The 11,902-nt window shown below is 40.4% G+C and overlaps 2 protein-coding genes across 2 annotated transcripts in view; one reads left to right on the forward strand and one right to left on the reverse strand.

Annotated features, from left to right (window-relative positions):
• LOC131424500 (orofacial cleft 1 candidate gene 1 protein-like) overlaps positions 1 to 7,968 on the reverse strand; it is an 89,253-nt gene extending 81,285 nt beyond the window's left edge. Inside the window, exons 1-3 of the mRNA XM_058582332.1 lie at positions 7,954 to 7,968; positions 2,717 to 2,745; positions 2,507 to 2,567 (exon numbers count right to left, since the gene is read on the reverse strand). Coding sequence (XP_058438315.1) covers positions 2,507 to 2,567; positions 2,717 to 2,745; positions 7,954 to 7,968 — 105 coding nt within the window. The remainder of the gene's footprint in view (positions 1 to 2,506; positions 2,568 to 2,716; positions 2,746 to 7,953) is intronic.
• A 2,799-nt stretch (positions 7,969 to 10,767) lies between these two features.
• On the forward strand, positions 10,768 to 11,676 carry LOC124098540 (developmental pluripotency-associated protein 2-like). The gene has a single exon (XM_046453373.1). The coding sequence runs from the start codon at positions 10,768 to 10,770 to the stop codon at positions 11,674 to 11,676; it is 909 nt and encodes a 302-aa protein (XP_046309329.1).
• Positions 11,677 to 11,902: the final 226 nt, after the last annotated feature.

The raw sequence follows: 11,902 nt of genomic DNA on the forward strand, positions 1-11,902 counted from the left end.
CAAATCCCACAGTCAGACCTAGTCAGTGGCCTCAGAGCTCAAGTTAAAGTTCTTTCTTGCAGACAACAGTTCCAGTGCCTACTGGGAAGTCACAAAGAGAAGCAGCTTCGGAATGACAGAGTTAGAATCCCTTTATGGAAATGCATACCTTAGATTCCTACACATCCTGGCGTGCCACGTCTCTTCCGTGAAATGAAGTTAGGTGTTCCTAATATGAACAACTGCTTTTTTTTTTTTTCCTAGGCAGACTAGCTCAGCAGATTCATCTGGTGGGGGAGGTGGGGGTGGTGGTGATCGTTTTGTTATTTCACTGCTCTGGGGCTTTGCTTGGATCAGCCAAAAATGACATGGATAGAAATACTGTCAATCTGGTCCAACTCCAGGAAGCTAATCATGCCTGAATCGCTCGGAGGAGGGTAGCGATGGCAAACAGGAACAGGTATGTTGGCTTCGGTTCTCATCTACCTCGGCCACAGTGTCGCCTTTACAATAAACAGGAGAGGCGTCTCTGAGAACATCATGTCAGTTGTAAGAGTGCAGAAGCCCCTTGCCCCAGCAAGAAGCATAAAGGTCATGTTTAACATTCGCTGCACTGAATGCTCCTAGCCAGCTGGTGTATCCCTGTTCAGACTTTCATTTATGCATCTTGGGCTGGAACCTTTTTTTTGTTCTCCCAGTCTATGACTTTGTCGATTTAAGGGATAACGGCCAAAGTGAAACAGCTTGCAATTTGCACCTGCCGGCTCCAAGCATTGCATGTCACATTACGTGGAGAGCAAACCCTTTGCTGCTAATGAGAAGAAGGCTGGGGAGGGCTCTGGATGCTGTTCTCTGGGGCGGGGAGGTGGAAGGCTTACAGGATATTTTAACGTTTTTGATTCTTTTGTAGCTGATCCCTATTTTCATGTTTTAGAGTCCCCGGAGTAAAACAAAATAGTATTTTTTTTTAAATATGAAGCTGTGTACACTTTGAAGAAATGTTTAAATGTCATGGACAAAAAACTGGATTAATATTCAGCCTGAATGCCTCAGATGGGAAAGAAAAAAATTTAAATGCTAAATTATTTCCAAGTTTTACTAAGCATAACATACCTATTGAGGCCTTTAACTTGTGAAATTGATGACCAAACAAAGTAAATAAAAAGTTTTTAGAAGAGGATCAGAAACAGGACCTGTTTTGCATGTCATGTCAAATGCCTGAATGGACACCCCAAGTTCTCTGCTTAAGTTGCCTTCAAAACTATGTTACTGAGGTCAAAACAAATATTCAAGTACATGACTACAAAATTACAGCTAGAGAGATGTATATTTATCCAACTCACCGTTGTGAATTACAGAATGAGTTCTCCACCTCTGCAAAAATGTCAGCACCTGCAATTCTCTCCTACCTTTTTCCCCCAAAAGTATTCTCTGCATCTGTCTTAGCTTTCATTATTTCAAGGAATTACATCCATGGGTTACCATCTATTTTTAAATAATTTAAATTATTGGGCTGGGAATATAGCTCAGTTGGTAGAGTGCTTGCCTTTCATGCACAAGGCCCTGTGTTCAATCCTGCATCACACACACACACACACACACAAAAAAAAATTTAAATAAAACTCATTAAAACAAAAGAGGTTTGATCATGACTTATTTCCCCAAACCTTATATATTCAAAACAAAAATTACCGTAGTAACCTTTGACTATTTAAACACGACCTTCCGGAGGAGGATCCAAAATTTAATAAACAAAAATAAAATGAGCAACTACGATGAAAACTGTCTCTTCGTGGAAGAATCCATGCTGTGTCTGCATTCCCAAACTCCCCCTGCTTGGCACCTTCTGGTAAAATAATAACTGAGAGGATGACGGGTTCAATGGAGTGGAGGTGGTCGCAACTGTGCTTCACCAGTAATGAGAGTAATTGAATAGAGTTGCTGGCCCACATCTTGCCTGACAGATAACGTTCCAGCTCGCGCAGCGATGACCCTTTCCATGCAGCTTTAGGACTTCTGCCAGCCACTGCGGAGGCTGGTTAGGTCAAAGGGTTGAGCCATGTGTAATTCAGAACAGAGGAGGTCCCACGTTCACTCCGCAAAAACAATTACACTACTTATTTCGCTCTAGCCCTTGCCCAAAACTCACAAGCCTCACAGTTTCAGTGCAGTCAATCTAATTCTGCCCCTGGGCGATAAGCCACATGAAAATATGTGGTGCTGTGTTTATAAATCTAATCAAAAATAGAAAGAGTGGACAGGCACAGTGAGGTCCTACTATGGATCATGGGAATCCTTGGAAATTCTGAAGGCACTTTTGTTTAACTTCCACAGACTCTCTTGTGCTACCGCGTCCTTGGCCACACTCATTAATCATCCTCTTTACTCGTGAGTGCTACCAAGGAGGCTAAATTTCTACCCACTTCTTACTCTTTCCATCCATGGATAATATTATGAAAAATAAAGCTTAAAGGGCTGCTTTTAAAGGGAAATATCAAAGAGGGGGCTGCGGTGACATCGATCTTACCTCTCTATCCATGTTCTTGGCTCCTTGCCCTTGGCAATGTGCAGATTTAAATCGAGGTCCCCTGAAAAAGAAAAAAAATACACCAGAATAAATTTGCCCCATCGTAAGATCTATGGAGCAATTTGGGGTTGGAGAACTACAATGCTTCGTAAGGTCTCCAAAAGTCTAAATACCAAGTCAATGGGATTTAATGTGGTGTCTTCCTTTTACCCGTGTTGCTGTTTTTGTTCAGCCAGACCCTTAAAAAAAATGGAATCAATAAAGTTTCAAAACCTTTTAAAAATGCAACATCTAGGAAATATGCAGACAATTTACATAAACAAAACTTCCTTTCTTAGGCCTCAAAGGTGACAAATTCAGACTGCATCGAAGTTAGGATGACAAGTTGTTACTTCTGGCCGCTGTCCTGTGTTGATCTTTTAAAAATTATGTTCCAGTTTTGAAACTGTCATAAATACATCATATCTGATCACGTCAGTGGTAAATATGTGTACTTAGGGGCCAAGGAGATTAAACCCTGCAAACATTTTTGCAGCAAAGATATGGAATCTAAAAATCTTAATGGCAAGAAATGGGTTTTTAAACACTCTTAAAACTCCTTAGAGTCATGCAATAAATTATCAAGCTCAATCTGCAAGCTATTTCATTTGATATTATTTCAACAGATGGAAATATTGCACTAGAATACAGTCAGGAGATGGATGGTTAGAATAAACAGGAAATTTTTAAAATGCATGATGGTCTTAATGTTTATTAAATTATTATAAACATTCACCAAAGGAGTCTTGTAAATTTGGAATCTCCCCTTTTGAAATGATTATTAGTATTTGGCAGTAAAACAAAGCACATCATGTATGAATGGTACGTGTGACACATCTTTTAACTCAGAACTATTAATTATAGTTTTAAAAAGTCACTTCACAAGGTGTGTGACCTCTTACATAGCTATCAGTATAAAAAAATGAAAGAGTCCTTCTAGTGCTAATTTTTTAAGACTTATTTTTATGTAACATGTGAGTCAAAGACTCTGGTAAGTGGTTAATTCCAAAATAAGGAAAATACATGTAAAATTATTTAGCCAAAAACAAATTGACATCAAAAAGAGAAAATTTTAGCCAATCTGCTGAAATTTGACTTGCTTGGTTTTTTTGTTTGGTTTGTTTTGTTTTCATAGTATGGTGACTTATGAGTAATTCAAAAGTATACAGTTTGGAAAAGGCATGGAACAGAAATCAGTTTTACTTCCTTGATTTGGTCTGAACAGGACGGTTAATATTTGACTTTTGGAAGATTTTCCATCTTTAAAGTTATTCATATCATTGTTATCATAAATTCATTTTGCAGACACAGGATCCAAAGCATGTGAGTCAAAAAGCCCACACAGGTTACCTCGATTAACATCAAGAGCATGCTCAGAAGACTTTCAAATAAGGCAGGTCATTTCCCTTCCTTTAAACATCTTTCTGCAGAAATATTCAGAATGTAATTTCAGTCCAGTAAGACTCAGTATAATTGTAAAAAAAAAAAAAATCAAAATCAAACTCTCTTGTTTTCTCATACAAAATATGTAGCTGAATCTAGAAGTGGCCTGACAGAAATCAGCTGCGCACACTCAAATGCAGCTGTTATTGGAGAAGGTGTGAAGCTGTGTCTTCCCCTGTCTCAGGAACAGTGGGTGTGGCCCAGGGTGCCTCCCTGCTTGGGAATCTCACTCAGGAAGCTTAGATCAGGTAATGTCTACAATAAAGACTCTCAGTCTTCAAGTTTCTGTGAGTAGAATTTGGGGGTTTAGTCAGATCCCCAACAATTCAGGGACAACCATCAGAATAGGGGTAATGAGGAACAAATGACCCACTTTGAACCAGAGGAAAACCTGTAAATCCAAGGCCAGGCTTGAGGGCATAAAGATTTGGGCAGGTGTTGGCTCTAATGAAAAGACTGACATGTGAAGTGTATCCCCAGTGCAAAGCCTGGGAGCTTAATCTGAAGACCCCAAAAGTAAAAAGGGATGATTAAAAGGTAGAAAACGGCCTCTAAGCTAAGAGCCCTGGCAAATTGAATGGAAAAAGTCAATGTGAGATCCAGAAGCCAGAGGAGCCGGATCAGAGGCCCTGGGGAATGGGTGCATAGGTCTTCAGTGAACTTTGAGGAAAGGGTGAATCCAGAGTGAAATGGGAAAAGACAGATGGAAGAAACGTTAAGGGCAAAGAGTGGCAAGGAGAAATGACCAGTTCACGGGACAATGCACAGTCAACAAGTAACCATTTCAACAGCCACCAACAGCTCTCAACAAATCATTTCACAACTGACCCCAAAAGTGAAAAAGGATGATTAAAATATGGAGCAGGTAAGAAAACATGCATTTGCTAAACTATGCAACCTGCAGTGTCAAGAAAACCCAAACTAGCTTTCAATTTTTGGGGAGGAGTGGAGAGCGGGGCATGGGAAATAAGTTATAAACAGTATAAATTTTAAAAAATATTAAAAGTTAGGGCCTTTTCAGGAACACTGAACTTAATAAACTAATGAACACCAATACAAAATTCATTGTAACCACAAATTTGGGCCACAGGGTACCATGTCCTTTGGAGTGTGACTGGATGACAATAGGGATCTTTTTTTTTTTTTCCAAAAGCCAGTCTCAAACTTGCTAGCAGGTGGATAATTGTAATATAACTTGCCATAGCCTGTTGATTCCAGGTTAGTGATAAGCTGCTGATTCGGATTGCAGGCTGATTTTTTTTTAAATGGCTTTCCCCAAAATTGTTAACCTGTATTGCAGATCAAGCCTTGGATGGCCACATCTGATGTCTGGTTCGCTGCTTCCAAAGAAGGGAATTAGCATGACTACAGCTGTCACTCCCCTGCATTTCTCTTCTCAGGCAGACCAGCAAGGGCAAAAGTGGTGTTAGAGAGAAGTCGCAAGCCACAGTCTGTTTGTCAACATGTTTCGTTTAACCTCCACAGCGATTATTTTTAAAAGTTGAACTAGTATTTAAAAATAAGAAAATTGAAATTTAAAGTAAAAAAATCTAACCACTGGCTCTTTTCGGAAAATGGAGAACTTTGCCAACATGGAGTCACCCCTTCTGTGGTTGACAATGATCAGCTGGGGGTAAGTGGCAGCAGCATGCTTTGTAAGCAATATTCTCCAGGCCAACAGTTCCCACCCTCCCTACTGCAGATCACAAACCAAAATGGAAGGGCTTGTCCTATTCTCTGCTGCATCCTAGGAGCCTAGAAAAGAACCTGGAAAGTAGTGCATGCTTGATGAGTATTTAATGTTGAATGCAATGATCTTGGGACAGACGGAGAACTTTAATGGGCAACTTTAAGACAATAGTGTATGACAGTCACAATGCATAACCCCATTTATATTCTATAGATAGATAGATAAAGATATGTAGAGATATAGATATGCAGGCCAAATGAATTTTCCTAGTCTTAGGCAGAGAGAGAGAGAGAGAGAGAGAGAGAGAGAGAGAGAGGAAGAATACTCACAGATCATTCTGCATGCAGTCCTGTATTTCTTATAAAGAAAGATTTCTCTCTGTTTCTGCTACCATCAAAAGCAGCCTACAAGTGAAAATAAGAGCAAACAGACCCAGTACATTTTATTTCTATTTCTTACCTGGCCCCTTCAGGCATATGAATTTGAAACTTTGGTGAAAGACGTGAAGGTAGGACTGGTACTCACCATAACACAGCTATCCAACATACTTCTCCCCCATTCTGCCTGGTAGTTCTTTGTGCTAACATCTAAATCCTTTTGGAGGGAATGAATTAAAAGAGGAATAAGATAAATAGAAAGTGATCATTAATATGGTCTCACTGTACATAGAACAGAATAAGGAATGAACTTGAATATGTGGATAGAAGGCGTTGGTTGAAATCTACCTATGGGGAAGTTGTTTGACTTCTGAAAGTCTCCAATTGCTCTACCGGATAGTTGGAAAAATTTGTAAGTTGTCTGTGTCAGACTTCCAGCTCCCACTTAGGGTATAGAAGGCTGGAAACTGCATTGGTTTTCAAAGACCAAAAAAATATCCTAAATAGTCTGAATATTCACAACTGCTGTTAAACTCTGGTCAGAGACCTGATGTCATGGGGAGAACAATTAACCCAAAACCTGGAGAAATTTACATGCCTCCTAGGAATGACAGAATGCAAGCTCCTGCTTATTGGAGCAAATAGATACAAGACCCCTGATAAGCCAGGCAGAATTCAGCCCAAAACTGTTAACATATTTCTAAAGACTGAATATGACTTCTATGGTTTAGATAAATGGCCCCTAAAGGTTTGGTGGACAGCCTGTGGCAACACTGGAAAAGGGAGAAACCTTTAGAATGTGGGACCTTGTGGAAGGAAGTTAGGTCACTGGAGACATGCCCTTGAATGGGGATGTTGGACTCCAGCCCCATCCTCTGTCTCTTTGCCTCCAAGCCCCAGCTTCTGTGAATTGGGAAGTTTCCTCCAACATATACTCCTGTCATAACATATTCTCTTGTTGCAGGCCCAAAGCAATAGGGCCAGTCAGCCATGGATGGAAACTTCTAAAACCATTTCTCCTTTTAAGCGAATTCTCTCAGGTGTTTTGTCACAGTGATACAAAACACAGTGATCTGAGTGGAGACCTTATGGCCTCTTCCAACACAAGGGGAATGTGCCCAACTGTGTGCACAGGCTCTTATCCGTGGACCTCCAAAGTGCCCAGAAAAAAAGAGAGTCAGGGAGTAGTTCTAAACAAGGAACAACTTTGCCTCCAATTCTGATAATGTCTGGAGACTTTTTTGATTGTCATAACTGGGGGACATTACTAATATGCAGTGGATTGAGGTAAAGAACAAAAGTCTTAATTTTCTGATCAAAGAGCAGGAATCTCTGTTGCCTCCAAACTCAGATTAAGACTCATCACAGTGGGGAGAAGAGGACACAAAAATAAACACTAGCCATGGTGTAGGGACAAGCAAGCAAACTGACCCAAATTATTAGAGGCCCCCTACCTAAGACAGAAGCACAGATAAATAGAGATGGCCTTGCCCATGTGATCCAGAGACACGGCTCTTGCCTAATCCTGACAGCAATACCTACCCACCCTACCATCAGGCTACCCAGCACAGCACTGAGTAGCAAGGAAACTTCAATGTCCTTGTAGGGGAGGAGAGAGAACAGAAAGAGTCACCCTGACATGAAGCTAGAAAGAGAGATGAACCTGATTCTTGAGCAGATATTGAGGATACTTCTCCAACAAACAGCTACCACTCACTCTGACCACAGGTTATGACTGGAGGAGTTTTAAATCTGTTAATGTGTTAAGCCTGATGATAAATTTCAGCACAGCAAAAGTCAAACCCTGTTCAAGTCCTGTCTAGACTAACTATACCCCTCCACGTTGGAACACCAGCAAAATAAAAGACATCCCATCACTGGGAATCCATAATACTTACCTCAGTGTCTACCATCCTGCCAAGATGTTGGAAAGCTTTCCAGCAAAGTCAGGTGACACATAAAGTAGCAAGGTGAGAGACACACCTTGTCAAGAGCATAAAGCAGTCAAGAGAATCGAATCAGATATTACCCAGGTATTGGAACTATCAGGTAGAGAATTTAAAATAGGGGATTAATATGTTAAGAGCTCTAATAGGAAAGATGGAAAATATACATGAATAGGTGAGGAATTTCAGGAGAAATATGACAACTATAAAAAGATCTCAAATGGAAATACTTGAAAGAACAAGACAGTATGTAGAAATGCCATCATCAACCTCATTGTTAGTCTGAACACAACTCAATGTAGAATTGGTTGAACTTAAACTATCACCAGGAGGAAAAAACAAAGCTTAAAAGAGGATGGGAAAAAAGTAGGGCTGAGGATGTAGGGGACTGGAGCAATTTTAAATAGTTGAACATAGCTGTAATTTGAATACTGAAGAAGTGGGGCATGATAGTGACTCGGTCCCCCAAATGAATGAAAGACAGCAAAGTACAAATGGAAAGAATTCAGATAACACCAATGAGGACAAAATACACCAATTTGCATCATATGCAAACTACTGAAAATCAATACCACATGTAAACTTGCATGTAGCCAGAGAAAAGTAGCATATCGTGTGCAGAAGAATAGGTAAGAATTACAGCAGACTCTCCATCAAAAACAATGCAAGTCAGGACCTAGTGAAGGAACCTCTCTAAAGTAGAGGAAGAAAAACAAGAATAGGCACAAAAATACCTAACCAAAAATGATGATATGGACGTGGTGGAATGAAGAGATAGTCAAATCCTGTACCTCAAAAAAACAGATCTAAAATTGGAAGAAAACCACAGTCCAAAACAATGATTTCAGTGCCCTCATAAATGAACACCAGCAGCAAGTCAAATGGAGAAAAACATTCGTTCATGGAGAACCACTAAAATTAGGATAAAAATTTTGGTATTTTTGCCCCAAATTGCTCCACTATCTGCAGTAATCCCATTTGCCTCCTTCTAATCAGGGCCAGTGTTACAGTGATGCTGGGGAAGGGCTGGTCACAAACCCAGCAAGTTCACTGCTGGAGAGGGATGACATAATTAGGAGCTGAGGGTAGAACCCCCACATCCAGTTGTACTGTGATTAGAAATAATAGCTAACGCAGTGGGGAAGGCCCCTGGCTCTACTACTCTGAGTTAAAGTCCCACTTGGGCTGAACAGTACACCATTGGACTAATCAGAAATTTGACAAAGAGAACCTGGAGATGAGAGAGCTAGAGGAGGGCTGGCTGGATGACCCCCAGATCCTGCTTAACAAACAGGTTCTGCACATGAGCAGGGAAGATTCAAGACTAGTCAAGCTATCCACACGTTCCCAGTTGACTAGGATGCTACGTACATCTGCAGGAAAGACCTAGGAGGGCCTGGCGGAAAGTGAATGCAGAACATCTGAAACGTGTCTGATTGTTGATTGTTGAATATGCTCCCAAATCCTCTCAGATCCATGAGCATAGGATGGGAGCCTTACTGGTCCAGGTGTTGGAGAGCAATCACCATTTGACCCCTAAGCTATGCAGACACCGAGGAGGCACTACAAAGCCGGGCTACACATTAAAAATTATTTTTAAAAACTGAATTCATTTTTAAATACGTTAGTAGGCACACATCATGGGAAGGAGAGATTCAATGGATTAGGTCCAGGCAAGTTACTAAAATGAAAAAAAAAATTAAGAAAACAAGACAGTAACACACACCCCCTCCCAAAATTATAATAACCACTGTCAAAGAACACATTCAGAACCATATTTGCTGTAGTATATTATCTAAGACATCCTGTTTTCAACAAAAATTTATAAGACAACAATAACAACAAAAAGAAGTATGACCTATTTTTGGGAAACTAAGCTGTCAATAGCAATTAACCCTGAGTGGGTAAGGAGGTTGTATTTAGCAGACAGAGACTTCAAAGCATTTGTTACAACTATGTTCAAAGAATTAAAAGAAATTGTGTTTAAAGAAGTGACAGAAAATATAAGAATAGAATTAAAATAAATTATGATGATAAAGGAAAATTAATTTTGAAAATAAGAAATCTCAAAAAATCCTTTTCTAATATTGTACACAAAAATTAACTCAAAAATTAATTAAATATAAGAGCTAAAACTATTAAAATTCTAGATGATAATTTTTATGACTTTGTGCTATTCACTAGTAGTTATTTAGTAACTTGAAAACAACTGAAAAGAGGAAAAGGTTTATTTTGGCTCATGGTTTTTAGGTGTTTTTGTCCATGGTCAGCTGACTCCAAGGCAGAGACATCATGGCGGACAAACATGGTGGAGGAAAGCTGATCACCTTCAGACAGCCATGAAGGAGAAAGAGTGATAGAGAAAGGGGTTGGGGGGGCGCGTACTGTTCTGGGCACATCCCCAGTTACCTACTTCCTCCAGCTAGGCCGTAACTCCTAAGGTTTCCACCACCTGCTACTAATGTCATAAAAGCTTTAATCCATCAATGGATTAATCTACTGATGAGGTCAGAGCCCTCAGGATCCATCACTTCCCATGAGCCCACCTCTGAACACTGCTGCATAGGGACACGTGAGCCTTTGGAGAACAGTCCAGATCCAAGCCATAACAATTAGATACGACATCAAAAGAACAATTTAAAAAAATCAAAATGGAAAAATGGACATTTAGAATTAAACGCTTTCATTAAAAGGCATCTGACAAGGAGCACACAGCATAGCTGTCCTGAGCCCTGCTTCCTTTGCCGTCTCCCGGTGTTCCTGGAAATGTCAGGCGCAAATGACAGGGTCACTGAGAAGAACTTCCTTGAGGAGCAATTCGATGAGGAAAATGTGATTTTAACACTGGTCCCAGTTACAGAGGAACAAGAATATCCAATAGAAACAAGTGTTTCTTCAACTGCAGAAATCAAACAGGAAGTCTGCTTTCCTGAAACAAAACTTAATTGTAAAATACAACCCCTTCCCTTGCCGACCATTTTGCCTCCAATTAATAAGGTTTCTCGGGATACTTTGCGAAACTGGTGCCAACAATTTAATTTGAGTACTGATGGCCAGAAAATAGAGGTTTATTTGAGGCTACAGAAGCATGCATATCCCGGACAAATATATGATATTCCTGAAACATCTCGGGAAGCCAGATTGAAGCCAGTTTCCAGGAAATGGAAGGCAGTGGCCAATGCAGCAGGGCTTCAGGAAAGTCATAATAAGGTTAAAAGAGAGGAAGAGACTAACATGATTGAAGTGGTAAATTCAGCTCAGGAGTCCATATTGGCATCTTGGGCAAGGATCGCTGCCAGAGCCAATCAGCGGAAGGCTGTGAATTCGTGTCCCATCCCTACTTCTGTAGAGGCCTTTTTGCTGCAAACCTCTGGTGTCAGGTGGTGTGTGGTCCATGGCCAGTTTCTTTCTGCAGAAACAGCAGGCTGGGTTCGACTGCAGTTCCATGCAGGTCAGACTTGGGTCCCTGACACTCCCAAGAGGATGATTTCCCTTTTCCTGTTACCTGCCTGTATGTTTCCACCCTCGGGACTAGAAGATAATATGTTATGCCCTGAATGTGTAAAAAGAAATAAGAAGATGATGAAAGGATTAATTATAACAAGAGAGAAAAAGCAATGCACTGTAGGGAGACCAAAAGGTGCCACCTTAAGCAATGTTGAAATACTATTTTGATCTGAAGGCAATTGAGAAGAAACAGACAAAAAGTTTTCTGCTTTCCAACTATTGGCCCCAAAACAGGACATAAATTTGCAAATATTCCTCTTCCCTCCCAGGACAAGTGGTGGAGAGCCCACAGGTAAATCATCACACAGCCTGATGAATGCTGGGCTGGTTTCTGACCATCTTTTCATTTTCAGTGTCTCCTGATCATTTGTGTCAGACTCAAGTATTAAATATA

The sequence above is a fragment of the Marmota monax genome, unplaced genomic scaffold (assembly GCF_021218885.2).
Source record: "Marmota monax isolate L192 unplaced genomic scaffold, Marmota_monax_Labrador192_F-V1.1 WCK01_AAM20220418_F8-fsc00029, whole genome shotgun sequence".
Taxonomy (NCBI): domain Eukaryota; kingdom Metazoa; phylum Chordata; class Mammalia; order Rodentia; family Sciuridae; genus Marmota; species Marmota monax.

What these genes read in the sequence shown, in the direction of transcription:
- LOC124098540 (XM_046453373.1), top strand. Translation starts at nt 10,768, where the DNA reads ATGTCAGGCGCAAATGACAGGGTCACTGAGAAGAACTTCCTTGAGGAG.